This window comes from Tilletiopsis washingtonensis, assembly GCF_003144115.1.
Source record: "Tilletiopsis washingtonensis strain MCA 4186 unplaced genomic scaffold FA09scaffold_1, whole genome shotgun sequence".
Classification (NCBI taxonomy): domain Eukaryota; kingdom Fungi; phylum Basidiomycota; class Exobasidiomycetes; order Entylomatales; genus Tilletiopsis; species Tilletiopsis washingtonensis.
In genome coordinates, this window is record NW_020311998.1 from 80,364 (window position 1) to 104,068 (window position 23,705).

The following is a 23,705-nucleotide window of genomic DNA, read 5'->3' on the forward strand; positions in this document are numbered from 1 at the left end:
CAGCTTGAGCACGGCCATGCATCTCGTCCAGCCGGCATTGCACGGCCAGATGGCCTGCGCAAGACAGGGGCTGCACCCGTGGCTGCTTGCCCGATGCGGCCCACGCTGCGCCGAGGAGCAGCGCCGCCCTTGTTCCCGGCCCACGTCTTCCGAGGCGCGAGCTCGAAGCAAAGGCCTCGACAAGCCAGACACTCACGATGACGTGAAGGACGTGTGTGTGCGGCGAGTGAGAGCTGGCGGCGCAGATGAGAGGACCGAGGGCGGATGGGAGGAGAGGCGGGCGGGCGCGCAGGGATGCCCGAGTGCGGGGAGCGCGCCAGCAGGTCGGGGGTGGAGAGAACGACTTGGCGGCGCCGCGCTGCTTCTTGCCTGCGAGAAAAAGGCGCAGAGTGGGTGTGGAGTGTGGGGGAGAGAGGTGCGAGGAAAGGTGCGACCGCGGCCGGACTCGAGAGGGGGGAGGAAGAGAGGTGTGAGGAGCCGCGAGTGGTGCCGGCGAGGCGAGTTCGTCCAGCGTCAGGAGGCAGCGGCGGGCGCAGCAGCAGCTGCAGCGCGGCGCCGGCAGCCGCGGCCGCGCATCACGCCGCAGAGACGCGCCGCGGTGAGACTCGCCTCGGCGCCACGCCGCCGCCCTCGCGCTCTCCCTCGCCCGCCGCTCTTGATTCCGGCTCGTCGCCGCCCACATGCCAGCTCGGTCAGCGTGTGCCCGCTAGGAGCGCATCTGGCAGCGATCAGCGGGCGCAGCCGCGCAGCAAGCAAGCCAGCGTCCAAGGCGGGGAAGCGTGCGCGCGGCGTGCGCGAAGGGTCGCGCAAGCGCCAACACGAGCGTGGCGCAGCAGCACAGTCGTGTGGAGCGGCAGCGGCACGCCGCCAGCGCAAATTTGGGCTCCTGTCGGGCCCTGACAGGCGACTGCGCGTGTGCCCATCGAAGCGCTCGCCTCGTTGGGGCGGAGCCGCAGCGGCCGATGCTGCCGCTGTGCCGCGTCCGCAGCGCCGCTGATGCCGTGGCCGGCGCCTGCCCAGCGGCAGCACGCGGAGACGGCCCTGGGAACTGCAGGCAGCAGCAGAGTGACGCGCGCTGCAGCACCTGCCCACTCAGCCGCCGCAGACTCGGCTCGCCTGACCGCCTGCAGGCAGAGCTGCTGAGCCGCTGGCTGCATGCACATGCTGCAGCCAGCGCCGCATGCCGGCATCGGTCCGGCAGACGAGCTGCCGATGAGGGCGCTGCTGCTGCCGCTGGGCGAGCCTTGTGCTTCGCGATTCGCCCTCCGCCACCGAGCCGCCGTCTCGGCGCGATCTCGCACCCTCGCCCGGCACGCGGCCTGTCTCGCGCCAAGCAGACCCTGACTGGAGCTTAGCGCTCCGCAGGTGCCTGCTTCTCGCCGTGCATCAGCGCGGCCGTCTCCTCGTCTCCTCGTCCTGCGCCGCCGAAGCGGCTGCCGCTCTGGCTGCGAGCGTGGAAGCGAGCGCCGCCAGATGCAGATCCCTCGCAGCGCCGTAGGAGCGCGTGGACGCTCGCCGTGCAAGCGCTGCCGCACGGCCAAGTCTGCTTGCGGCGCGGCAGCCGCCAGACGCAGGGTCTGCTCCTTTGGTTTGCCCCTCTGCGAGCCATCGGCGGAGCAACGCGAATACAAATTCTGCACCCCAGGGGCCAGCACCCAGCTCCACGCCTGATGCGGCTGCGGAGGCCGCATGCCGTTCGAATTTCGCCCTTGGAGACGACGACAAGAAGGCGGCCTCTTTGTCAGATGACAGCCGCAGATCCTCTGTCGGCTCTTGCTGCCTCCCGCGCTGTCAACGCTACGGCCGCACGGCGCTGGCGCTGCTCGACACCTCCACGGCCGCGGCCTGTGCGCTCAAGAGCAGCCGCCAGCGCTCCTGCACCCCAAGAGCCGACGCGCCATGGCAGGCGTTTAGCGTCGGGTGGCAAACGCAGCCTGCTGCCGCCCGCGCGCAGTCCTCGGACTTGGCAGCTCGCAGCGCCGCCGGCCGTGCGACGCGGCGTGCTGAGCATGACGGCTCCGCCTTGGCTTCCTTGTGCTCCTCGCATTCCTGCGCGTGCGCATGGGATATCGCCGCGAGCAGAGCTGCCTGCCCGGTCGGCGAGCTCGCCGGGCAGCATCGTCCGAGGGAGCGTTGGGCCTTGACGCGCGCGCGTTTTCCGCACAGCGACGCGCGCGTTCCTAGCCTCGTGCGCCGCCGGCGTCTGCGCTGCGGCAGCCCCTTGCATCCGCTGTCAACGCCGGCACCTGAGCAAAGGCAGCGCCGCAGCCTGCAGCGCGAGCAGCGCAGCCATGCCGCACATGCTCACCACGACCCGCAGCCGAGCGGAGTCCGCATCGCTCTCGGCGAGCTCGGGCCTCTCGCACCAGCGCCGCCGCTCCGACGGGCCCTGCGCGTGGGGCCGCGCCGCCCACTCCGCACGCTCCGGCGCCCTAAAGACGCGCCATTGGACGCCGAGCCCATGCCGCAGCCGGCCGTTCTCTCCCACGCATCACACGAGGCACGGCGGCAAGCCTCTTGTGCCAGCCCCCCGGCGTGAGGCGATGCGCCGTGAGAGTGCCGCAGTGAAGAGAGCAAGACGCCGCGCATGCACCCGCCTGTCGCCTCGTGCGCTGGCCCGGCTTGGCCGCACGCCAGAGCGGCATGAGAAGCGGCCTCGCACCTCCAAGCCGCGAGAGGTCCGCAGCGCGCAGCAACTGTCCACGTCGCGAGCTCGTCGGCGTCGCCGCCGGCCGAACTTTCCCATGCGAGCGCCTCGCCGCCGCAGTCGCGCCGCGCCGGGCAACGCCGGTCGGAGTGCGGGGCACCGCACCTGACATGCACCGTCCGTTTCCAGCTTTCTCTCGAGCGCATGCCGCGCCACGAGTTGCTGCGTGGCGCCAAGAGCCTCGACGTCACGGCCGGCGAGCTGGGCGCTCAGCCGGCGGCTGTGGCTCGCCGTCGAGATCCGCCGGGCTCCGCCATGCGCGCTTGCCGCCCTCGCGTGACCACGCGGGTTGTGTTGATGCCTCCTGAGCTCCCCGCCGACGGCGTCCAGCTTGCGGCGACTCGACTCAGCGCGGCGGCGGCTCGTCCATCCGCCGCCACAGCCCCACATGCCGTGCGACAGATTGCGGCGCGGCGAGCTGCTGCGGCACGCACAACGGTCCGACGCGTGGGGCCTTGGCTCAGGGGGTGTCTGCGGGGCTGCTCAACGGCGGCTGGCTCCAAGCGCGACCCAGGAGACTGTCTCCGGCCCACGTCACCCTGCGCTTTTGCTATCAAGCCGAGCGAGCCGGAAGTGCGGTGTCCTGAGCGCGGCGCTAGCCTGCAAGGCGGCCCCGCCTGCCGCAGCGGCGTCCACGCTGCAGCTGCGACACTCGGCATGCTGCTGCACGTCGACCAGCCACCGTTGAGGTCGACCTTGAGCCGGAGATGTCGAGTAGGATCACGTGGCGGCTCACACAGCCTGTCAGCCCCTGGACCAACGCGTGGTGTGCGAACGCGTGCCCTGACCCTCGTCGTCGACTGCATCTCGCGGCACCAGGCCAATACAGCTTGCTTTTCGACGGTCTCGGTCATCTCTCACTTTGCGCTGTACGTCACATGCCGGAGCTTGTGGCCTCGCTGGGCCGGCCCCAGCGCCAGTTGAGCGGCCGCATGGCTCCTGCGCGCGTTCCATGCTCCCTGCGGCTCCTGCTCCCACGCGGTCCACGCTGCTCCCACGCGTGTGCGTAGCGCCAGCTGTCAAAGGGCAAGGCGAGCGGCCTTGGCCGGGTCTAGCCGGCACGACTGCTGCTTGGATGACGCGCAAAATCTTCCTGCAGAGGGTCTGATCTCATCCTCGACACGCCTTACGGCTCGACGTGTCCTCGTGCAGCGGCCGGCACCAGGGTCCCCAGCAGGAGCGGCCAGTGCGCGTTCTTCCTTCGCTGGTGGCCTGCGGCTCCCTGTGCGCGCCGCGCATGGGCCGGGCGCACGCGGCGGACCGAGCACTTTGCCCTGAGATGGGCGCTGCACCTCCGGCGACGCCCTGCCGAGGGGTAGCTAGGCATTCTCGCCTCTCCTGTCCTCCTTCCAGCGGAACCTGCAAAGCGGCACTTCCGGCGCCGCATGGAGGACCTCAAAAGGGTGCCAGCGCATGCTCCTGACGGTCCTGCGCCCACATCAGCGCATCGCATGCAAACCACCACCTCCAGCCTTGACTCGCCATGACCATCGTCCTGCCTGCCCAGCTGCGCACGCTGCCGCCCGCGGTGCAGCCCAGCCGCGACCCGTACCAGGCCGTCGAGGCGGCCGTGGCGCGCACGCTCAGCGACGAGCCCGTGTACTACGACGGCGGCGTCACGACGCTGCGCGAGCTGCTCGACCGCGGCATCCCGACCATCCTGCCGCACCCCATCACGGGTGCTGCCGGCGCCATCTTTGCCGAGAGCCTCGACGTGCCGTTCATGCTGCACGGCGTGTGCATGACGCCGCGCGAGCTGTGCGCACAGGGCGTGCAGTACACACACTCGCCCGCCGCACCCAAGCGCTCGTGCGGCGGCAGCAGCGACAAAGACGCCGTCTTCGTCATTGCTGGCCGTCGCCAGCCCGTCACGCTCAACGAGCTCTTCGACTACTGCGTCGAGAACGCGCGCCACATCCTCGCGCCGCCGAGCCCCGCGCGCCACGCCAACGGCGTCGTGCTGCACCCGATCTTCGACCACATGGCGCAGTCGATGAGCAAGCGCCAGCGCCGCTCGTGGCAGGACCTCTGCGAGGCGCACGTGTTCTCCTCGCCGCGGCGCACCACGCGTGCCCTCGCCTCGGACGGCTCGCGCTCCCTCGGCTCGGACGGCTCGCGCAGCTCCCTTGGCTCGCTGCGCGAGGAGCACGGGATCGCCGCCTGAGCTCGCGGCCAAGTCTCGCAGACGCATCCAGCTTCGAGTCTCTCTATTGTGAGTGCTGTCATCTGCGTGTGATTGGGTGCAAGGGGTGGTCAGACTCTCCCGCGATACCGTGACGTTCGTGCTGTGTGCACCCAAGAGGCGTAGGCCCTATCCGATCGCTGACGCAGCGCCCAGTCTCCGTCACAGACCCATATCCTCTCCATCCGTCACGTCGTCACTGTCCTCCTTCAAGCCTCAGATCACTACATATTCAGTTAGAGCCTCTCTTCCAGCAGCCAAGCCGCCCGACTTGCGCACGAGCGCAGTCGGCGGCGGCCTTGAACCTCGTAATGCCACATGAGATCCCTGTCAGCGTGTGACCACTCTTACTGCTCGGAAGCCGAGCATTTCGCAACACTGGCGCAGCGCGAGAGTACCACGGAGAACAGCTGAGACAGCGCGCCTCACCTTCACGATGCGCAAGCCAGCGAGGCCGCCGTAGCAGTTCGGGAGTGTGCAGCACAGGCGCACTTGCGCCGATGCCTCCGCATAGCTCGGACGCGAGACGACGCTTGCAGCGGTTCTCTCTTTTGCTCGCTGCTTCTCTGTCCGCAGAGCAGTACGTCGAAGATCTCAGCCTTAGCTCGTGGAGCATGGACGAAGACTAGGAAGCGCAGCTCGCCGGACGCCCGCTCGACGACGATGAAAACGCGCGGCGTGTTGTGATGTGCCGCAGCAGCACTTTACGCGCTCTCGGCTAGTTGTCACAGCAGCGCCGCCTCGCTGCCGTCTTTGCCAAGGCCTGGTGAGAGCGCGCAGCGCCTGTCCATACCGGATGACTTTCGCTGCCGGACGACGCCCGTACTGCTCGCTCCTGGCGTCCCGCCACCAACACGCACACTATCCAGCGTGCACGCTGCCCGCCCTCTCCACTCCTGCACGCCGCCCGCCCTCTCCGCTCCGCTACCTGCGTCTCCACGCACAGTGCGCGACGATGTCCGAGGACTTCGTGATCTACCTCCCGCCCGTGCTGACGGCGCTGCCGCTCCAGCGCACAACGCCGCCGCGCCAGCACGACGGCCCTGTCCGCGTGGCAGTGGCGACGCGCCTCTCCAACGAGGTGCTCCTCAGCGACACTCCAACGATCATCCAGGATCCGAGCACGGGCACGATCCGCAAGGTCGTCGCGGACAGCCGCGACATGGAGATCATTCTTCCGGACGGCACGCACACGACGGTGCGCGAAGTCGGCGAGCGCCTCGACGTCGAATTCATCTCGACGGCCTCGACCAACTGGTCGTCGGTCGACACGACGCTCAACGAGAATGATGCCGATGCTCGCTTCCAGATCGAGGGGCGCATCATCTCGCTCATGGAGCTCGGCGAGTACTGCCTGGAGAACGCCATCTTCCTCGGTGTCCCGCTGCACAACGTCCGCTCGGCTCTCAAGGCCATCTGCGACTACATGAGCGCCGCCATGAGCTCGCGTCAGCGTCCTGCGTGGACTGACGTGCGTCGCGTGCTCGACCTGATGGTTGCCGTTCGCTTCGGCTCCGGCCCGGGCATCGCAACCGCGCGTTGAACGTGAGTTTCTCTCTTGTCAAGCAGTGGAAGGGACGTTGCTTTGTCAATGTGCAGGTAGTCCTTAGGCGGGTCGCACGGGTCCCGCGGTGTTCGGTGGATGGATGAGCCCGCATCGCTCTGTTCTCGACTCGCCGCCGCTGACATATGTCACTCGCCCTTTTAGCTCACGCACCCTTTGGTACATCATGTCTGCATCTGCCGCTCCGCAAGTCGTCCATTTCCGTCTACTCTCGCCCGCCTCTGTCGCTCGAGCATCGAAAGCACATCGCTCCGTCATCGCCACGCACCACCTGTCATCTTTGTCCGCACCACACACACTCACGCTCTGAACGACGCTGTACATTCTCAGACACGGCTGGCCCATGAGTCGAGAGCAAATTGGCGCGGAGTTGGTGTGCGGAGCGTCTCACAGCGCTCCTTGTGCTCGCGCGCGGCCTATATCGCGAGGACAAAGGAGGGGCTTGCGCCGCGAGGACAAAGGAGCGGGCGCGGGCATATACAGCGCACGTGTCGCAGCAGCTCGGGTGTGATAGCATTGATGTGGGGCCTGCTCCTTTGCGTGTCGCAGCCTCATCAATGGGCTGCTTGGAGGCCCGAGCGGTAGACATGTCGGCCGCCGGCCGCCGCTGATGAAGTCTGACTCTTGCCCACCACATCCCCTCGTTCGCGCGCGCGCACACTCGCTCGCCCTCTTCTTCCTCGCATCCTCAGCAAAATGCTCCATTACGATGCCCGAAGGACTGGATTTCCATCTGCCCTTGACTATGGTCAGGCTTCCTCCAACGCGCGCGTCTCTGGCTGCGCTCAGCAAGGAGCCGCGTCATGTGGCCTGTGTCAGCATCGAGCACAGCATTCATCCTAGAGGCCTGGAACATCCCGTCCTTCACCAAGGAGTACGCACAAATCTCATGGAGCTACATCGTGACCACCTGCCCATCATTCGCTACGAGCCAGTCAGTGGCGCCTGGCTGCGCATCTCCGCGCCCGCCCTCGACACTCAGCTCATCCTCCCCGACGGCAGCGTCACGACGACGCTCGGGCTCATGATGAGCAAGAACTTGAACTGGATGGCACCGGCGACGGAGGCACAGTTCGTCAATCCTGATGATCTCGACGCCAATTTCTATCATTTTGGCCGCAAGCTCAGCCTTGACGAGCTCCTGAAGTACTGCGGCGTCAACGCTGCCAACCTTGCCGGGCCCAGCTTCGACACCAAGACGGTCGTCTCAAACATGTGCATCATCTTCAAAGACTACGAGAACTGCATGAGCTCGCGTCAACGCCTCGTCTGGAAGGCCATGTGCGCGGATGCGGTCAGAGAGTATCGTCGTGCCAACGACCGCTCCACAAGCTCAGCGGCCTCGACTTCGGGCACGACGAGCTAGACTCTGGCGTCGGACAGGACCTCCGCCGATCGCTCCAGGAAGGAGAGGTTGTCTTCTCCGCGACTCTCTTGTGAGTGTTGAGCTTGGCGTCGTGAGCGGTGAGGAAAGCGGCCTTCTGCCGCTCAAGCAGTGCATGCACGTCGTCCTGTCGCCGCTGCGCCCTACAGGCTTGCAGTCGCGCTTTTCCTGAGTCGTGCTGGACTCTCTGGCGGAAGGATGGAAGAGCATGTCTCGCAACTCTTCCACAAGGCTGCCACTGACACAAGACAGTCCTCCATCAGCCCGTCCACGCAGTGTCCGGTCAGAGCTTCTCCTACCCGCTGCGTCGTCTGCTCCTCCCGCTCTCCTACCTGTTCATGCCGTACAGGCCGTTCCCACCCCTTTGACCACCTCTTCGTCGCTCAACCACTTTGTGGTGCGCTACAACGTGTCCAACGATTGCCGCATGCCCTATCTACTATCCTCTTCATATCTACCGCCCCAGCAATTTCAAAACCTGACTTTCACTGAGGCAGGGGTAGACTTGCTGCGTAGACGGCGCATCTGGCGAGCGCATGTTGTAGAATCCAGACGAATGCCTACTTGAGAGAGCAGCAAGATGATACGAGGGGAAGCAGATCGGTTCTGCGGAGAGCTCTGCGATGCGTTTGTGCACTGATGACTCGCGTCAGGACAAGAGCACCGGTCCGCTGAGCCTAAGCACTGGAGAGCGGGAAAGCGATGCTTCGACTGGACAGGCTGGTTCAGAACAAGAAGCAGGTACATCGCAGCTGGAAAGCTTCGTCATGCGAGGCGAAGGTCAGAACACTCCGCAAGGTGGCTCGCTGCGCGCTTGCTCGACGACGGCAGCGCGGACTCGCGCTCGGCGCGCGTCGCGTGTTGCGAGGGGCGCGTCGCCGCCGCCGCACTTTACACGCTCTCGCCTCTGCGTCTATCGCGGCCTTGTCAGAGCCTCGCAGCTGCGGCAAGTCAGGGGTGAGAGGCGTGACGCTGTCCAGCGCTGCCCGGCGCGGCCTGCCGCTTCCTTCTCACCCACCACGTTCATCTCGCCGCGCCGTGCCCATCGCCAAGCACCACCCAACCCTCGCCTCCTCCCGCACCGCCGCCATGGTCGTGCTCGTCGCCTACCATCCCCCGCGCATCATGGTGCTGCCTCAGCCGCGCGTCAAGGACCTGCCGCCGGCGGGCGTGCCGGAGCCGCGCGCCGCCGCGCCGCAGAACGAGCAGGCGCGCCCCGTGGCCGTGGGCGAGCTCGAGGGCAGCCAGCTGGGCAGCGAGCACATGGTCATGCTCACCAACGAGCAGCCGGCGATCCTCGTGCACCCCGAGACGGGCAAGCTGCGCAAGGTCATCGCTGCGCACTGGGATGCGCCGCTCATTCTGCCTTGCGGCATGCGCACCACGGCGCGCGAGCTCGTCGAGCGCCCGGGCGGCGTCGAGTTCATCGCCAAGCGCTCTGACCTGAACGACGCCATGCCGAACAACCAGACGGACGACGACGCACGCTTCCAGATCCACGGCCGCGTCATCAGCATGCGCGAGCTCGTCGAGTACTGCCTCGAGGGCGCCGCGCGCCTCGGCGTGCCCCCGTACACGATGGAGGAGGCGCTCGAGCTCATCCTCGACGACTTTGAGGCGATCATGAGCACGCGCCAGCGCCGCAACTGGGCCGTCATGCGCGGCGTCGTGCTCGGCGCCGTGCGTACCCGTTGCACTCGTGCGGCGGTCGCGCCTGCTCGCGCGACGTAGGGCCTTGGCGGACAGAGAAGCGGGCCCGCTCGAGTCGTCGTTGTGAGTGTAGAGCCCTTGAGCAGTGGAGAGACGTTTTGTCGCCTGTATGCGCTCGATCAGCCGCACAGGCGCATGGACAAGCGTTCTCCTCAGCAGCTCTGTCAACGAATCGCTCGCTGACCTCTCAACTCTGCGTCAGTCCACACGCAAGGCCCCGGCTCCCCTCGCTCGAGCAAGCGCCTCGCAGCTTCGCACCGCAAGTCACCGTCACTCCCGCACCATCCAGTCATTCTCGCCTCGACAGTCCGCGTTCAGTAGCTTCACACACGCCTCACTTCACTGTCGTTTCAATGCAGTGAGCTCTGTCGTGTGACGTGCGCCTTGACTTCCGCGACGTGTGAGGCCGCGGAGAAGCCTGCCACGCACCGGGTGCGAGCTTTGCTGCAGCCCGAGTCGTCCGTCAGCTCTTCGCTGTCCGTGCATCACATCCTACTCGCCGTCGCACCGTGCACTGCAGTGAGGCAAGAATCGTTCCTTTGTCGCGGCGCATGACAGGTCAGAAGGTCTGCGAGAGGTGGTCTGTGCACGTCGCGTGCCTGGGCCGCCTCCCTGCCTCAATATATCCCACAGCTCTCGACTCCCCAACCCATCTACCTCACCACCCACACCCTCTCTCTGCATCTTGCAGATGGAGAAGTCATCCACGCCCACAACGCCGATCACGGCCGAGCTGCTGCTCTCGCAAGAACTTGCGTGCCGCGTCGCCGAGCTCGAAGAGCTCCTCGACGTGACGACGCAGTGCAGCGCCGTGAATGCGCAGGTGCTGGCCATGAAGATGCAGCAGCTCGAGCTGCAGGCCGAGTACATCCAGTGTCAGGCGCAGACGGTCGATGAGCTGCGTAGGGAGAACGCGACGCTCAAGCTGCAGCTTGCGGCGCGCCCGCCCGTCGATGCCGCTCTCAAGCTACAGTCATCCGGCGGCGTCAGAGCTCGAGTACGCTCGTCCTCTCTCGGAGACGCTCTTGCCGGGATGGCGGCGGGCAAGTCGTCTGGGCGCCAGTGAGTGCCCTTCCGCAGCTGAGAGCGGGCCGCCAAAAGCGCTGACGGGCGAGCACAGAGGCGTCGCCGAAGACCCGGCCTTTGTCGCCTTCGGACTCAAGGTACTCCGCACGCTGCGCGACCGGGAAGCGGGCGCCCAGTCAAGCTCGGCCATGCCGGGCGCGCAGCAGCGCGCCGAGGTGCACGCCTAGGTCGCCGAGCACGCAGTCACGTAGCGAGCGTCATGGACGGCAGCGCAACCCCGAGACCTAGTCTCGAGCGCTTCCAGGCCCTCTCGCCGGCTCTTCGGTGCCACTCACATGCTTCGGACGCTCTTTGAACGGGACTCTACGGCCGATCGCGACGTCGCAATACACGCTGGCCGTGCTGCGCACACATCCTTGAGTCGCGGCGAGAGGCGTATAGCTCGTGACGCGGCTGCTACTGCTCTTGCATCCTCAGTCGTCACCTGCACAGCTGTGCAAGCTATAGCCGCATGCTGCTTGAACTGCTCGCTGGAAAGCAGAGCCTGCGACCCACGTCTCCTGCGTGGCCTGCGCGTGCTTGGCACCCTGCTGAGCGTCCGGCGCTGCCTGGCGGGCTCGACGTCGCGGCGCTAAGGTGGGAGCAGCACGCTGCCGACTTGATGATTGTGGTACAGCGCGATGCTCCAGTCCGTCGCTCGGCGAGTCGTGCAGACGATGCCGCCGCCTCGAGGTGCAGCGTGCAGCCCAAGCTGCGCTTTCAGGCGACGGCGGCGCGACGCCGCTGCGGCAGAATGCGTGCCGCCGGTGCGGCGCCGCTATCGCTCCGACGCGCCGCAGCAGATCTCGCGTGCGGGCCAACGCCGAGGATCGCCGCCGTGCATGGCGCCGCAGGAGTTGGCGCGGCGGGCGTGTGAGCGCCGCAGCAGCAGCAGCCTCGAGCACAAGGGGCTGCAGAGGCGAAGAGGCCGCACCGCAGCGGCGCCTGGTGCTGGCCTTGCGCTGCGCATGCCAAACGCAGTCTCCTCGCAGCCGCTCGAAGCAGGTTGCCGCAGCAGCCTCATAGCGACGCTCGGCAGGACCGGCTGGTGGCTGCGATTGGCTGATGCGCCATCTCACGCCTCAGCCTGGTCGCCGTCGGCCCCTTGCGTGCCGCAGCGTTGCGGCCTCGCAGCAGTGCAGCCGGTGCCGCAGCTCGCGACGCAGCATGTGTGGCGTCTCGCAGCTTCTTGCTCCTTGCGAGGGCGTGAGCGGTGAGTGCGGCACGCAGCCGCTCAGCCGCAGCAGACGCCAACCCGAGCAGCGGCAGGCGGCGACGCCGACGCTTGGACCGCTTCTCTTCTCGGCGCCGCAGCAAGACAAGAGAGGGGACGCGAGAGCGCGGCCCGAGCGCGGCGGCGTCAAGTCACGCCGTGCCCGCTCCATCAGCGCCCTCGCCCACGCCCGAGCGCCCCTCTCTCCGCCCGCTGCTGCGGCGGTGGCGTCTGTGCGGTGCGTGCCATGCTGTGGCCGCAGCGATGGGCGGACCCGTGCAGCAGAACTCTGCAGCGGGATGAGGCGCTGTGCGGCGTGCGCGGCGCGGCGCAGGCGGCGTGCTAGCTCCGCTGCCGCTGCGCCTCGCGGCAAAACGCCCCTTTCGCGGCGGTGCCTTGCTGCGCTCGCCTCCTCTCCTGCGCGCCAGGCGCACTGCTGCGTGCTGCGGCCGAAGGCGCGCTGCGAACGCTCCTTGTTCTGCCTGCCGCAGCCGCAGCAGCGTCCCGAAGAGGCGAGCGCTGCCTTGCTGCCCTGCCTAGTCGAGCGGCCGCTTCGCCTCTGTGCCATGCACGGTGCGGAGAGGCGAGAGGGCGGTGGGCGGTGCAGCCCCTGTGCCGCAGCGCAGCCGAGCTGCAGCGCTGCCGGCCTGCACCTGCCTGCCCTGTTTTGTCGCTCTGCGGCCCGCTCGCTCTGCTGCGCAATCGAACTCTTCATGCCCTCGCCAGCTTGCCTCTCGACCACCACCACCTCTTCTCTCTCCCGCTCTCTCGCCTCTCGCTACCGCTCTCCCTGACCCTCGTCCCGCCCTTCCACCCACGTGAGTAGCCTGCCGAGCCTGTAGCGTGACTTCGTGCCGCTGCGCCTGTGCTGGGCCTTATCGCTCGGTGTGCTGCGCATCTGCTCGCCACCGTCGCTCGGCCGTCGATGATCTGCGCAGCGTCGCACCTGGCGGCCTGCCCTGTGCTCGCCCTCGGCGCCGCGCTGCTGCTGAAAAGTGGCGCGCGCGTCCGCTGCTGTGGTACACGGCGGAGCGGAGCGCCAACGCCTCGGCCCAAACGGGTCCAAGTGTTGGTCTCGGCTGCAGGCCCTCGCGGCCGCACGGCGACTTGCGAGCAGCACGGCAGGGCCTGCCTGCGATGGCGACGCTGGCCGCTGTCGGGCCTGCTCGTGCTGCTCACTTGCTGCAGCGTCGCCGTCGACGGCCCGCCGCCGCTGCGGCAAAGTGCGCCGTGCCATGTCGTGCTTTTCACGCCGGCTGGCGAGGCGCGCGGCCCGAGGAACGCGTGCCGCAGCGGCGCATGACACGCGCGCTCTCGCCGCATCGCTCCAGCGCTTATCGCGTCTGCTCCAGCTCACACCTCCTTCACTCAGCACCCCTACCACACCACACCATGTCCGCCGCCGTCGAGAACACCACGCCCGCCGTCGACGCACCCGTCGAGACGCCCGTCGTCGCCGAGACTCCGGCTCCGGCCGAGGTCCCTGCCGCCGTCGAGGAGGCTCCGGCTCCGGCCGAGGCGCCCGCCGCCGTCGAGGAGGCTCCGGCTCCGGCCGAGGCGCCTGCCGTCGCTGAGGAGACTCCCGCTGCTGCCGCTACTGAGCCGGTCGCTGCCGCCGAGCCCACCGAGGCTGCCGCCGCTACGGAGGAGGCTGCCGTGAGTCGTTTCACCATGCCGCGACATCCTCAAGCTGACACTCTTGCTACAGCCTGCCACGCCCAAGAAGGAGAAGCGCCAGTCGCTCGTCAACAAGCTGTTCGGCAGCTTCCTCGGCAAGAAGGAGAAGAGGTGAGTCGGCCTCCGTCACCGTGCGTTCGGCTGCCGTGCTCATTCGCCGCCTTCAGCCCCAAGAAGGAGCAGCCCGAGGCTCAGGCGACGCCCGCCGTCACCGAGGAGGCTGCGCCCGCTGAGGCTGCCCCGGTCGAGGAGGCCGCGCCCGTCGCCGTCAGCGGTGCTCCGGCTGCCGAGGAGAGCGCGCCGGTCGAGGCCGTCAAGGCCGAGGAGGCTGCTCCCATCGCCACCGACGGCACGCCCGCCGGCGCCATCGCCGAGCCCGAGGCCGCCAAGGACGACGCTGCTGCCGAGCCGGCAGCCGTCAAGATCGACGAGGCTGCCAAGCCCGACGCCGCTGCGCCCGCCAAGGAGAAGGTCGGCCGCCGCCTGTCGATGCGCGTCGGTGCGCTCTTCAAGTCCAAGAAGCAGCCCTCGGAGGGTGAGTGTCGTCTGCGTTGTACCGTGGACTTGTCGACTGACGCTCTCCTCATCTGGCAGAGTCGAAGCCCGTCGCTGCTGAGGACAAGCCCGAGGAGGCCGCCCCGGCTGCCGAGGCTGCGCCCGTCGTCGACGCCGCGCCTGCCGCCGAGGAGTCGCCCATCGTCTCGGAGAAGGTGCCCGAGCCGATCCAGGCTGCTCCGGCGTGAGTGACCGCGTCCGAGCTTCTTCATCCGTCCAAGCTCACACGTCTGCACACCACAGCGCTGCCACGCCCGTCACGGCCGCTGCCTAAGCGCCTGCACTGCGGCCCACCACCGTGTCTCGTGCTCGCGCAGTAATGTCTCGCTCCCGATAGAGATCCTCCAGTACCCCCGTCGGGCCGTGGCGCACAGGTGACATGCCTGCTGTGCGGCGGCTTCGAACTACCCGACCCCACCCACAGACACCCCCTCTCGCACGGCTGTCGAAGCACCAAGCTGGCGCGTCATCCCTCTATACCCTCGCCCAGTCGACGTATTTTGCCGTGCGACGAGATCGCCTCGTCTTTACCCCCGCCCCCAGCTCCTCGTACGATCTTCTCCCCGCTCGTGGTCCTGCTCTCTCGCCCCTCCTCCCACCTGTGCAGTGTGACTAGTCGTCGCGCGTCCTGCGCTCGCGACCTGAAGCACTCGCACACCCTCCCATCCCCAGCCCTCGTCTCGTCTATCGATGCTAAGAGCCACCTCGTCTCGCGACTGTCGCGCAATTCCATCCCTTCTATCCCACCCTGCTGTGCGTGCCGTGAGCTTCGAGGAGCCGTGAGCGGCGAAGGCTGGAGGACGCGACGCCTGGCAGGTGATCGCGCCTTTCGAGATGACGCGCCTCCGTCCAACACGTGGTGCGCCTCCACATGCAGGGTCCTCGCCTTGACGTTGCGCCGCTCATCTGACCCCACGCTTGCAAGCCTCGCTGCTCCTCGCTCCGCTCTCCCAACTCTCAACTCCGCCTCGACAGCGCCACACCTCGCCTTCTCTCCGCCTCTCACCTCACCAGCACCCTCAAGCCATCGTTCAGCGCCATGCTCGCCTCGCTGCGCCTCGTCTCGCGCGCCACGCCCTCGCCTCTGGCGCGCAACTTCACCAGCAGCGCCATGGCGCGCTCGTCGGGCAAGGGCGGTCAGGGCATGGACCAGGGCCCGACGGAGACGGGCACGCCTGGCTCGGCCAGCGTGAGTGTGCAGCGACGAGAGGCATGGATGATCGAGCGCAGGTCTGCAGATTGGCTGACTGGACATGCTGCTGCGCACCAGGTCGACGACATCGCCTCGTCCGAGGGCGCATACGACGGCGACAAGCCGCGTCCGCAGCAGAGCGGCAAGAAGATCGAGCAGGAGGCGAGTTGCCCCACTTTCAGACTATGCAGAGACGCAGTCTGCTGATGCTCCCTCTCGCAACCTGCAGAAGCCTGGCGCCGACATGTCCAAGACGGCCGCCAGCTCCAAGCCGGCCGAGCACGCGCCCGCGCAGAACCAGCCCGAGTCCAAGGGCCAGGCGCCGGGCAGCGGACCTCACGGACGCTGAATGAGCAAATGTCATGACATGAATCGAAGCAAGCAGCGAGAGTCCTTCAGGCCCGTGCCGCACGCCACTGCTCGTAGGTGCGCGAGCACTTCTCGCTGCGGTAGCGCTCCACCTTTAGGCGCCTGCGCAGTGCCTCATCGATGCTGCCCGTGTGGCCCGCCTTGCGAATGGCACTGTCGACGGCCTCGCGCTTGCTCCAACCTTGCTCGGGGATCACGTCGGGCAGATACGTGGCTGTCAGCCAGCGTCCGCTGCTGCTTGGCACGTGGATGTAGATGCCGTGCTCGCCGATGGTCCAGTCTGTGTAGTCTGCACACGGCTCAAAGGGCGTGAGCAGCGAAATGCTGCGGTGCATGTGTAAGCCTCGCGTCGCGAAGAGGACGTCCACCTCTGCTCACCCGCATTCGAGAGATGCAAGCTCGCGCTCTGTGATGGGGCTGAAACGATGATCCTTGAACGCACTGGCAGCACACATGAGCCTCGGCAGCGAGCGCGCCAAGGCCAGCTCGCTCGTCACTCACCTCGTCTTGGCGTAGTCTGCCAGGCCAGACTCGAGCGGAACAGGACCGAACGTGCCGATGCAGCCGCGTAGCCGTCGATCACCTTTTGCACTGATGGTGTTCCACGTCACGAACAGCGGCCTACGTTGCATGCTCTTCATCAGCTCGTCGCCCAGACAACGGCTGGCCAGACGACTGCTCCTCTGCGCTGCATCTGCCTCGCCGCTGCTGCACTCACGAGTCGTCGCCCGGCACAAAGCGAGGCTTGGGCGGAGATGCTCGCTTCAGAGCCGCCTCAAGCACGTCGAAGCAGTAGTAGCAATGCTCCTCGCCGACGAGCGCCTCGCTCGAGGAGCTGGCCGCGGCCGACGAGCCGCTTGGGCCGGCAGACATGACGCTGAGACTGCTGGCAGTGAGGAGCGAGCTGCTGTGTGCGAGAGATGTAGATCGAGAAGAGTGATGAGAGTGATAGAGGTGCTGGACAGTGGTGCGCAGTGCTGAGGCAGGCGTCGGATCGAAATCTGAATGGTGGTGAGAGGCCAGAGCGGGCCTAGCACAGGCAGAGCCCAGGACAAGCATCAGCGTGGCCCGTGCTCACGCGCAGCAAAGTTGTATTCGCGACCACGGCAACTACAACGGGCTTGGCTCTAAATGAAATGCACTTTACGCGCTCAGCCTCGCGCGCCACCGCTCCGTCCTTCTCATCTCCCACCATCCCCTCCGCCCCGCCGCTCTACGTCGCACCCGTCGTCCGCGCACTCGAGCGCAACACGCAGCGCTGAGCGACTGTGCCCTCTGCAGTCCGCCGCCTGTCTGCTCCGCCTCTTGCGTCGAGCAGGCCTGCTGCTCGCAGCCGGCCGCCCCTCGCACCTCCACTTCGCGCCGCCATGGCGCGCATGAAGAAGACGGCAGCAGTGCGTCGTGGGCCGCCTGCGCAGGTCGTGGCTCCCGAGGGTGCAGGACCGAGCAACCTTGCGCCGCACTCCGCTCCTGCTGCTGCCAGCGGCAGCGCTCCGGCCGCGGCGCCGCCGGCACCCGCCTCTGGCGACAAGGGCAAAGGCAAGGCGCTGGAGCTGGCAGCCGACGCCGAGCACACGCGGAAGAATGCTCTGGTGACGCCGCTACAGACGCTTCATGAGGCGCCAACGGTCTCTGGATCGTCGCCCGTGCGAGTGGAGATGGACGAGCTGGCGTTCTGCGAGTGGTCTGCTCTTGTGGATCTGCACGCGATGTGGCGCGCACTCGACGCTGCAGCACAGGTGCACGTGAAGACGTCGCCTTCGCTGGCGGGAGAGCGCATTGCTGCAGATGCTTTGAGCGGATCGATGTCGCACGCCATGGAAGCGCAGTCAGCCCAACAAGGCAAGCGCAGCCTTTTCCTGGCCGAGGCGGACGTGCGCCAGGCGCCCGCGAAGAGGCTGAAGCGCGAGCAATCGTTGTCACCGGACATGGGCGTCTACCAGTCCCAGTCTCCGCTTCCGTGGTTCTCGACTATGCTTTCTTTCCGGCTCGAGCCGACACAGGCACAGATGTCGCCGGGCGAGTGCGACAAGCTCCGCGACAGTCTCTCCCTCGGAAGCGTCTCGATGGAGCCCGTGCCCGCTCCGGATGACGGCAGCGACACGGCTGGCACGCCCGTCATCGTGCAGCCGTACCGCCTGTTGACTGCGCAGGGCGACAGCATCGCTACTGTTCCTCTCATCGACTTGCCTGGCGCGTCCATCGAGCGTGGCCGGCACAGCTGGACGAATGGCCCGTGGCTGCCGGCTGCGCTTCGCCTTCGCGACACGCACATCGAGCTGCAAACCGAGCTGCAACTGCGCTTCAGCACGGCCGGCCCAACGCGCACCTCTGGAGAGCTCATTCTGGAGCTGCACGTGGCTGTGGCGCTGCTGCCAGCCGCCTTTGAGCCAGCTCAGGGAGCGGCAGCGAGCGACCTCAACGCACTTGTACGCTTCGCCTCGCCGTCGGCTGCACGCGAGGCAGCGCGCCATCGCTGCGGACAGCAGCTCAGCGAGCGCTTCGTCTACGCAAGCCTGCATGCCTCGACGCTGCCCGCAGGCGCCGGCCTGCAGCCCGTGCAGCTGGAGCCGACACTCATGCCGTTCCAGCGCCGCTCCGTCAACTTCCTCCTCGGCCGCGAAGGCGTTCAGCTGGCGCAGCCCGATGCGCCACCGCCGGCGGAAGGGCGCTCGGCCCTCGTTCCGACCTCCGGCATCATGGGCGCGCGCGGCGAGATGGCCACTGGCCTTTGGTGGGAGACGGTAGCCTCTGCGTCCTCTCCGCTGTTCTTCAACGCTTTCGCCGGCATGTTCACACAAGATGCGGACGCTGCGCGCTTCAACATCCGCGGCGGCATTCTTGCCGAGGAGATGGGACTTGGCAAGGTGCGCTGATGCGTGCGAAGCGCGTCCTTGAGCAGCACGCTGACGCCCTACTCCGCGCCAGACTGTCGAGATCTTCGCGCTCATCCTGCTGAACCCATGCGCTTCGGACGTGATCGACAACCCCATGTCGTTCTACAGCGACACGCTCAAGCTCGACGTGACGCATGCGCGCACCACCCTGATCGTCTGTGAGTGCAGCTGCGACGCAACGCTGCGCCAATCACTGGCTGAATCGTGGTGCAGGCCCCGAGCTCCTCCGGCAGCAGTGGATCGACGAGGCTCAGACGCACGCGCCCGACCTGACCGTGTTCAACTACGTCAACCACCTGCAGGCGGGCAAGGCGGTACCCAAGGGCACGACCTGGACCGAGTTCGCTCGCAAGTTTCATGTCATCGTTGCGTCATACGAGACGCTGAAGTCTGAGGTGAGTGGCTTGCCTGGCATCGCCTGCGCCCTCTGCTGACCGACTGTTACTTCTGCTCAGCTTCGCGTCGCCAAGCCAGAGCGCGAGCGTGAGCGCCGCTTCGAGCGCCGCTACGAGCGCCCGCGCAGTCTCTTGGTCCAGCTCGCGTACCACCGCGTGGTGATGGACGAGGTGCAGCTGGTCGGCAACTCCATGGCCGCCGAGACCGTGTCGATGATCGAGCGTAGCTCGTCGATCGCCGTGTCTGGCACGCCTGTCACGCGCCTCGACGATCTGCGCTCGCTCTTCCGCTTCCTCCGCGTTCTCGGCCCGTACGACACGCCTGTTGCCTTCAAGCGCCTGCTCACGCCGGAGCTCGCGCCGACTCTCGAGCGCGTCCTCGGCACGCTCGCCACGCGCAACACAAAGGCGCAGGTGCGCGGCGAAACGACGCTGCCGCAGCAGACGCGCTACATGCTGCCGGTCGAGCTCGGCCCTGTCCAGCGCACGTTCTACGAGGAGCTCTGGACCGCGGCCCTGTCCGATCTGAACCTCAGCGGACAGAGCCACAAGCTGTCGGCCGTCGGCGAGAACGGCGCGCTGCGCCAGACGCCACCTGACGTAAGTTGCACCGGGCCTGGCTCTGCGCACCATGGCTGACTCGCAGCGCACAGATCAACAAGCTGCGCGCTCACCTTTCGCTTCTGCGTCAGGCATGCACGCACCCGCAGGTCACGGACCGCTCGGTCACTGCAAAGGCGGGGCGCGGAATTGCGACCAACACGATCCAGTCGATGCAGGACGTGCTGGACCGCATGCGCGAGGACGCAGTCGCCGCTCGCGACTCGCACTTCCTCAGCCTCAAGACAAAGGAGATCAGCGCTGCTCTGTTGCTCATCCAGAGCCCCAAGCCTCGCGCAGAGCCCGTCTACGAAGAAGCGCGGGACGAGCTCGTCCGGCTCCGCGCCGGCCTGGAGGTGCGCATCGGCGAGATGAGACAGGCGCTTGCCGTTGCGCACAAGTCTGGTCCGCTCTACCGCTTCACGAGCGTCGAGGCGGCCGCAGCCGAGGGCGACGAGGACCTCCTGCGCGACAGCGACGGCACCGATGGCCGACAGATCGACGGTGAGCAGGCGCTCCAGCGTCGCGACAAGCTCAGAGCGCGCGCGGCGCACACCGGCGCCATCAGCTTGCGCCTGCGCCTGCACCTCGAGCAGCTGCACCGCACGTACGCGTGGCTCGGCAACGTCTACTTCCGCATGGGCGAGCGCGACTTCGCGGCGGCGCAGGCGGCGGCAACAGCAGCGCTGGCACCGATGGTCGAGGAGGCGCCCGCCGCTGCCGCTGTGTCGCCGCACAAGGCGCAGGAGGACGAGGCATACGCTGCTGCAGAGTCCGTGCGCCAGGAGCTGCTCAAGGAGAGCCTCGACGACGTCGAGCGCGGCGCCGCTCCGGTCAAGACAGCGGCCGCGCCCGTACTCGCCGTCGAGCAGCAGTTTGGCAACGGAGGCATCATGAGCTTCGTCGAGTTCACGTCGCTGCAGACGCTTGCGGGGCTGCTGGACGCCAATGCGGCTGTGGTGGTTGCGTGGCGCAAGCGCATCATCGACCAGATCCTGCGGCCCGTCAACCGAGAGGTGGACCTCAACGACGAGAACGACGACCAGTACGCAGAGGCACTCGAGGCTCAGAGCGAGGCGGAGACGCTCCTGGAGATGTACCGCGTGCTGCTGGCCGAGCGTGAGGCCATCGTGTCTGGTGAGTGCGCCGAGCCTTCTGCCACGGCTGCGCTGACAGCCCTTCCTACCCGCAGGTGCACTGGCAACGGGTGCCACAAGCAAGCCCAACTTGTTCGTCCAGCTCGAGCGGCAGGTCAACGAGCAGAAGCGCCTGCGCCTGCTCGTCGGCGACGACAAGAACAGCGAGTTCAAGGACGACCTGCTCGACGGCGACCAGCTGCAGACGCTGCAGACGCAGCTCAAGCTGTTCCGCACGCTCAACAAGGAGCGGCAGAAGGTGGGCCTCGGCAGCGAGCGGCCCATCGTCGCCATCGTCCAGGCACTGCGCGATGTGATCGCCCGCTGCGACCGCGACGAGGAGATGGCCATCGCACGCCGTGGCCTTGGCGATGCGCGTGACATGCAGCGCAAGGCACAAAACGACCTGGAGAAGCTGCGCCGCGAGCAGCTCGTGCTGGCGCGTCTCTTCAACGCCCGCTCCACGTACTTCCGCCGCCTGCAGAGCATCAGCGACACGGCTCGAGATGAGGTCGTGCGCAAGAGCTACGAGATCGATCGGTGAGTGGCATGCGCGCACGTCGTGTCACATCGCTGACGGATTGTGCCCGGCAGCGCGATCCTCAAGAAGGAGGCCGAGCAGATGCGCCAGGAGCTCGGCCGCCTCGAGTCACGCTCGCGCTACCTGACGAACATGGACGCCGCGCCCGAGATCATGTGCACGATCTGCTACGAGGACAAGGAGATCCAGTGCCTGCTCGACTGTGCCCACCGCTTCTGCGTGCCGTGAGTGCGGAGCTGAGCAGCTCAGCGGTGTTTGTGCTAATGCATTCCGCACAGATGTGCCCTCAAGGCGCTCGAGCCGCCGATGCACGGCAAGTGCTACGTCTGTCAGCAGGTGACGCCTCGCGGCCGCCACCTGACGCGCGTGGCCGTGACGGAGGCGGCTGCGGCTGCGGCGCGCGCCGCCAACGAAGAGGCTCGTCGGGCGTCCAAGAGCGCCTCGTCTGACCTCTATGCCGCTGCGCCGCTGGAGATCAAGCCGCTGTACAACCTGCTGGAGCGCGAGGAGCGCGAGGACATCGAGGCGGTGCGCCTCTCGACGCGCTACGGCGCCAAGCTGCAGCTGCTGGTGCAGCACGTGCTGCACATCTCGCAGACGCAGACGGCCACGAAGCTCATCGTCTTCTCGTCGTTCTCGCGCGGCCTCGACCTCGTCTCGCAGGCGCTCAAGACGCAGGCGCTGCGCCACGTGCGCGTCGACACTGGCGGCCGTGTCGCGGCGCGCCAGGTCGACGCCTTCCGCAACAGCCGCGACACGAACGTGCTGCTGCTGCATTCAGAGGCACAGTCTGCCGGACTGAACCTGACCTGCGCCAGCGTAGTCATCCTGCTGGTGAGTCTTGGCGCACGGTGCAATGTGGCATGCCGTGCTGACGCCTGCGCGCCAGGAACCGTTCGTGAACCACGCCGTCGAGCTGCAGGCCATCGGCCGCGTGCACCGCATCGGCCAGACGCAAGCGACCTCGGTCTTGTGAGTGCGACCCAGAGGCCTGCTCTCCTAGGTGCTCACACGCGCCCCGCAGCTGCTACTCGGCCATCGACACCGTCGAAGGTGCGCTGCCTCCTGCCGCTGTGTCCGCAAACTCTGCTGACCCGCGTGTCTACAGAGCGCATCTGCAGCGCCCAAGTCGCGCGCGGCACGAGCCTCTACGTGCTCGCCAATGCCCGCTCCGCCGAGATCCCCGACGCCGCCAGCGTGGCTGCAAGTGATGGGCGCGCGGCGGCGCCTGCCACGACGCCGGGCCCGCGCAGCAAGAAGGGCCCTCCCGGCGAGCAGATCAACTCGGTGCGCGAGCTGCTCGCGTGCTTCTTGCCCGAGAAGGTGCGCCGTGGCAGCGATGTCCCGCCGGTCCGATGGCAGCTGGAGCTGACACGCATTGCCCTCTCAGCAGCCCACATACGCGCCTGCCGCGGCGTCATCGAGCGCTGCTGCGTCCGCCAGCGCTGCCGCCGACTCGCGCCGCCGCCTGATGCTGGCGGCCGCCGAGCGTCGCCAGATGGAGAGCGCCTGAGGCCCGCCGCCGGGCCCCACCGCGCCGCGCATTTCCCGCCCTCAGCCACATGACCCACTGATCCGCCCGGCTCCACCATCCACCGCGTGGCGCATCGCGCCGCCCCCAAGCCCGCCATACCATACCCCACATCCATCGCGTCACCCGTCATCACATCCCGTTCCCGTGTCCGCCGCGAGCCAGTCTGGAGACGAGCAAGCCTCGCGCGCACTGTTGCCAGGTCCTTCGGCCCGCCCGTCAGGCCCTCCGCCAAGCGCGTTCCTCTCTGCTCGTCCCGTAAGCATCGAATCTCCATTGCCTCCCATCTCCCCCCATCCCGTTCTCCTCTACTCCTCCTCCTCCTCGCCGCCGCCCTGCTGCCGCGCGGCGACGCGCTCGCGGTTCTGCTGGATCTGCTCCTTCTTGGCGGCAATATAGGCCAGCTGGCGGCCCTCGAGGCCGTGCATGTAGTAGCCCAGGCCGCCGAACGCGGTGATCATCATGGCGTGGCCGCCGAGGGCTGTGGCGCGAGGAGCGTGTCAGCGCGGGAGCTCGGGCTGCATGGCAGGTGTGGCCCGGCAGGTAGAGCTGCGAGCGGCGAGCTGCGACAGAAGCAGCGAGCGCCTCGGCCCACGCCGTTGCCTCGGGCACAGCTGGCATGCTGCTGGCGGCTGCGACGCAGAAGCAGCAGACTACTGAGCTGCCTGCGCTCTGTGCTGCCGCGCCTCAGCCATGCTCGCCAGCGCACCTGCGCCCGAGGCCTGCTCGCCGCATCGCGTGCCTCTGCCCGCCCTGCGCCTCGCTTCCACGCGCCGGCCCTCGGCGGCCCACGCACCGTCGAAGATGTTGCGCTTCTGCAGGCCGAGGGCGTAGCAGCGCGTGAGGAAGCCGAGGCCGGCGTACCCGAGCACGCTGGTGAAGACGGTCATGGTGAGGTGGGGGTTGGTGTGGGAGCGTGGAGAGGAGTGCTGCACGACGGCAAGGATGGCTGGGCCAGGCGCGGCACGGCGGTGCGCGATGCGCCTC

At 67.5% G+C, this 23,705-nt stretch overlaps 11 protein-coding genes across 11 annotated transcripts; 8 read left to right on the plus strand and 3 right to left on the minus strand.

The window, feature by feature from the left end:
* Nucleotides 1–1,652: 1,652 nt before the first annotated feature.
* FA09DRAFT_1323 (hypothetical protein) lies at nucleotides 1,653–2,539 on the minus strand. Its single transcript, XM_025739082.1, has one exon. It carries the CDS (start codon nucleotides 2,225–2,227, stop codon nucleotides 1,742–1,744), a length of 486 nt encoding a protein of 161 aa, XP_025601350.1. The 5' UTR covers nucleotides 2,228–2,539; the 3' UTR covers nucleotides 1,653–1,741.
* FA09DRAFT_1324 (hypothetical protein) lies at nucleotides 2,540–3,762 on the plus strand. The gene has a single exon (XM_025739084.1). The coding sequence runs from the start codon at nucleotides 2,852–2,854 to the stop codon at nucleotides 3,629–3,631; it is 780 nt and encodes a 259-aa protein (XP_025601351.1). The 5' UTR covers nucleotides 2,540–2,851; the 3' UTR covers nucleotides 3,632–3,762.
* A 428-nt stretch (nucleotides 3,763–4,190) lies between these two features.
* FA09DRAFT_335712 (hypothetical protein) lies at nucleotides 4,191–4,871 on the plus strand (the record flags this gene model as incomplete). The annotated part of the gene is made up of 1 exon (XM_025743787.1): nucleotides 4,191–4,871. One exon carries the CDS (start codon nucleotides 4,191–4,193, stop codon nucleotides 4,869–4,871), a length of 681 nt encoding a protein of 226 aa, XP_025601352.1.
* Nucleotides 4,872–5,844: 973 nt separating this feature from the next.
* FA09DRAFT_335713 (hypothetical protein) lies at nucleotides 5,845–6,432 on the plus strand (the record flags this gene model as incomplete). Its single annotated transcript, XM_025743788.1, has 1 exon — nucleotides 5,845–6,432. One exon carries the CDS (start codon nucleotides 5,845–5,847, stop codon nucleotides 6,430–6,432), a length of 588 nt encoding a protein of 195 aa, XP_025601353.1.
* Nucleotides 6,433–7,342: 910 nt separating this feature from the next.
* FA09DRAFT_335714 (hypothetical protein) lies at nucleotides 7,343–7,819 on the plus strand (the record flags this gene model as incomplete). Its single annotated transcript, XM_025743789.1, has 1 exon — nucleotides 7,343–7,819. The coding sequence occupies one exon, from the start codon at nucleotides 7,343–7,345 to the stop codon at nucleotides 7,817–7,819; it is 477 nt and encodes a 158-aa protein (XP_025601354.1).
* A 1,107-nt stretch (nucleotides 7,820–8,926) lies between these two features.
* On the plus strand, nucleotides 8,927–11,245 carry FA09DRAFT_344665 (hypothetical protein; the record flags this gene model as incomplete). The annotated part of the gene is made up of 3 exons (XM_025744657.1): nucleotides 8,927–9,517; nucleotides 10,239–10,609; nucleotides 10,668–11,245. 3 exons carry the CDS (start codon nucleotides 8,927–8,929, stop codon nucleotides 10,798–10,800), a joined length of 1,095 nt encoding a protein of 364 aa, XP_025601355.1. The 3' UTR covers nucleotides 10,801–11,245.
* Nucleotides 11,246–13,197: 1,952 nt separating this feature from the next.
* On the plus strand, nucleotides 13,198–14,802 carry FA09DRAFT_357687 (hypothetical protein; the record flags this gene model as incomplete). The annotated part of the gene is made up of 5 exons (XM_025744864.1): nucleotides 13,198–13,481; nucleotides 13,534–13,613; nucleotides 13,670–14,037; nucleotides 14,097–14,241; nucleotides 14,301–14,802. Coding segments are annotated over 5 exons (954 nt in total), but the record flags the coding sequence as incomplete, so codon positions are not given.
* A 294-nt stretch (nucleotides 14,803–15,096) lies between these two features.
* On the plus strand, nucleotides 15,097–15,598 carry FA09DRAFT_335717 (hypothetical protein; the record flags this gene model as incomplete). The annotated part of the gene is made up of 3 exons (XM_025743790.1): nucleotides 15,097–15,246; nucleotides 15,328–15,376; nucleotides 15,432–15,598. 3 exons carry the CDS (start codon nucleotides 15,097–15,099, stop codon nucleotides 15,596–15,598), a joined length of 366 nt encoding a protein of 121 aa, XP_025601357.1.
* A 58-nt stretch (nucleotides 15,599–15,656) lies between these two features.
* FA09DRAFT_289177 (AMMECR1-domain-containing protein) lies at nucleotides 15,657–16,425 on the minus strand (the record flags this gene model as incomplete). Its single annotated transcript, XM_025739940.1, has 4 exons — nucleotides 15,657–15,942; nucleotides 15,997–16,059; nucleotides 16,120–16,251; nucleotides 16,337–16,425. Coding segments are annotated over 4 exons (570 nt in total), but the record flags the coding sequence as incomplete, so codon positions are not given.
* A 372-nt stretch (nucleotides 16,426–16,797) lies between these two features.
* FA09DRAFT_327049 (hypothetical protein) lies at nucleotides 16,798–23,178 on the plus strand. Its single transcript, XM_025741247.1, has 12 exons — nucleotides 16,798–18,485; nucleotides 18,547–18,673; nucleotides 18,729–18,910; nucleotides 18,971–19,510; nucleotides 19,564–20,647; nucleotides 20,703–21,186; nucleotides 21,241–21,411; nucleotides 21,466–22,021; nucleotides 22,077–22,159; nucleotides 22,212–22,240; nucleotides 22,296–22,510; nucleotides 22,578–23,178. The coding sequence occupies exons 1-12, from the start codon at nucleotides 16,986–16,988 to the stop codon at nucleotides 22,698–22,700; spliced, it is 5,094 nt and encodes a 1,697-aa protein (XP_025601359.1). The 5' UTR covers nucleotides 16,798–16,985; the 3' UTR covers nucleotides 22,701–23,178.
* Nucleotides 22,819–23,608, minus strand: FA09DRAFT_342048 (hypothetical protein; the record flags this gene model as incomplete). Its single annotated transcript, XM_025744522.1, has 2 exons — nucleotides 22,819–23,199; nucleotides 23,515–23,608. The coding sequence occupies 2 exons, from the start codon at nucleotides 23,606–23,608 to the stop codon at nucleotides 23,027–23,029; spliced, it is 267 nt and encodes an 88-aa protein (XP_025601360.1). The 3' UTR covers nucleotides 22,819–23,026.
* Nucleotides 23,609–23,705: the final 97 nt, after the last annotated feature.

What these genes read in the sequence shown, in the direction of transcription:
- FA09DRAFT_1324 (XM_025739084.1), top strand. Translation starts at nt 2,852, where the DNA reads ATGCCGCGCCACGAGTTGCTGCGTGGCGCCAAGAGCCTCGACGTCACG.
- FA09DRAFT_327049 (XM_025741247.1), top strand. Translation starts at nt 16,986, where the DNA reads ATGGCGCGCATGAAGAAGACGGCAGCAGTGCGTCGTGGGCCGCCTGCG. An exon ending in CCAGCGTAGTCATCCTGCTG is followed by an intron (nt 22,022 to 22,076) that starts GTGAGTCTTGGC and finishes CCTGCGCGCCAG; the next exon opens with GAACCGTTCGTGAACCACGC. An exon ending in GGCCATCGACACCGTCGAAG is followed by an intron (nt 22,241 to 22,295) that starts GTGCGCTGCCTC and finishes GCGTGTCTACAG; the next exon opens with AGCGCATCTGCAGCGCCCAA.
- FA09DRAFT_1323 (XM_025739082.1), bottom strand. Translation starts at nt 2,227, where the DNA reads ATGCAAGGGGCTGCCGCAGCGCAGACGCCGGCGGCGCACGAGGCTAGG.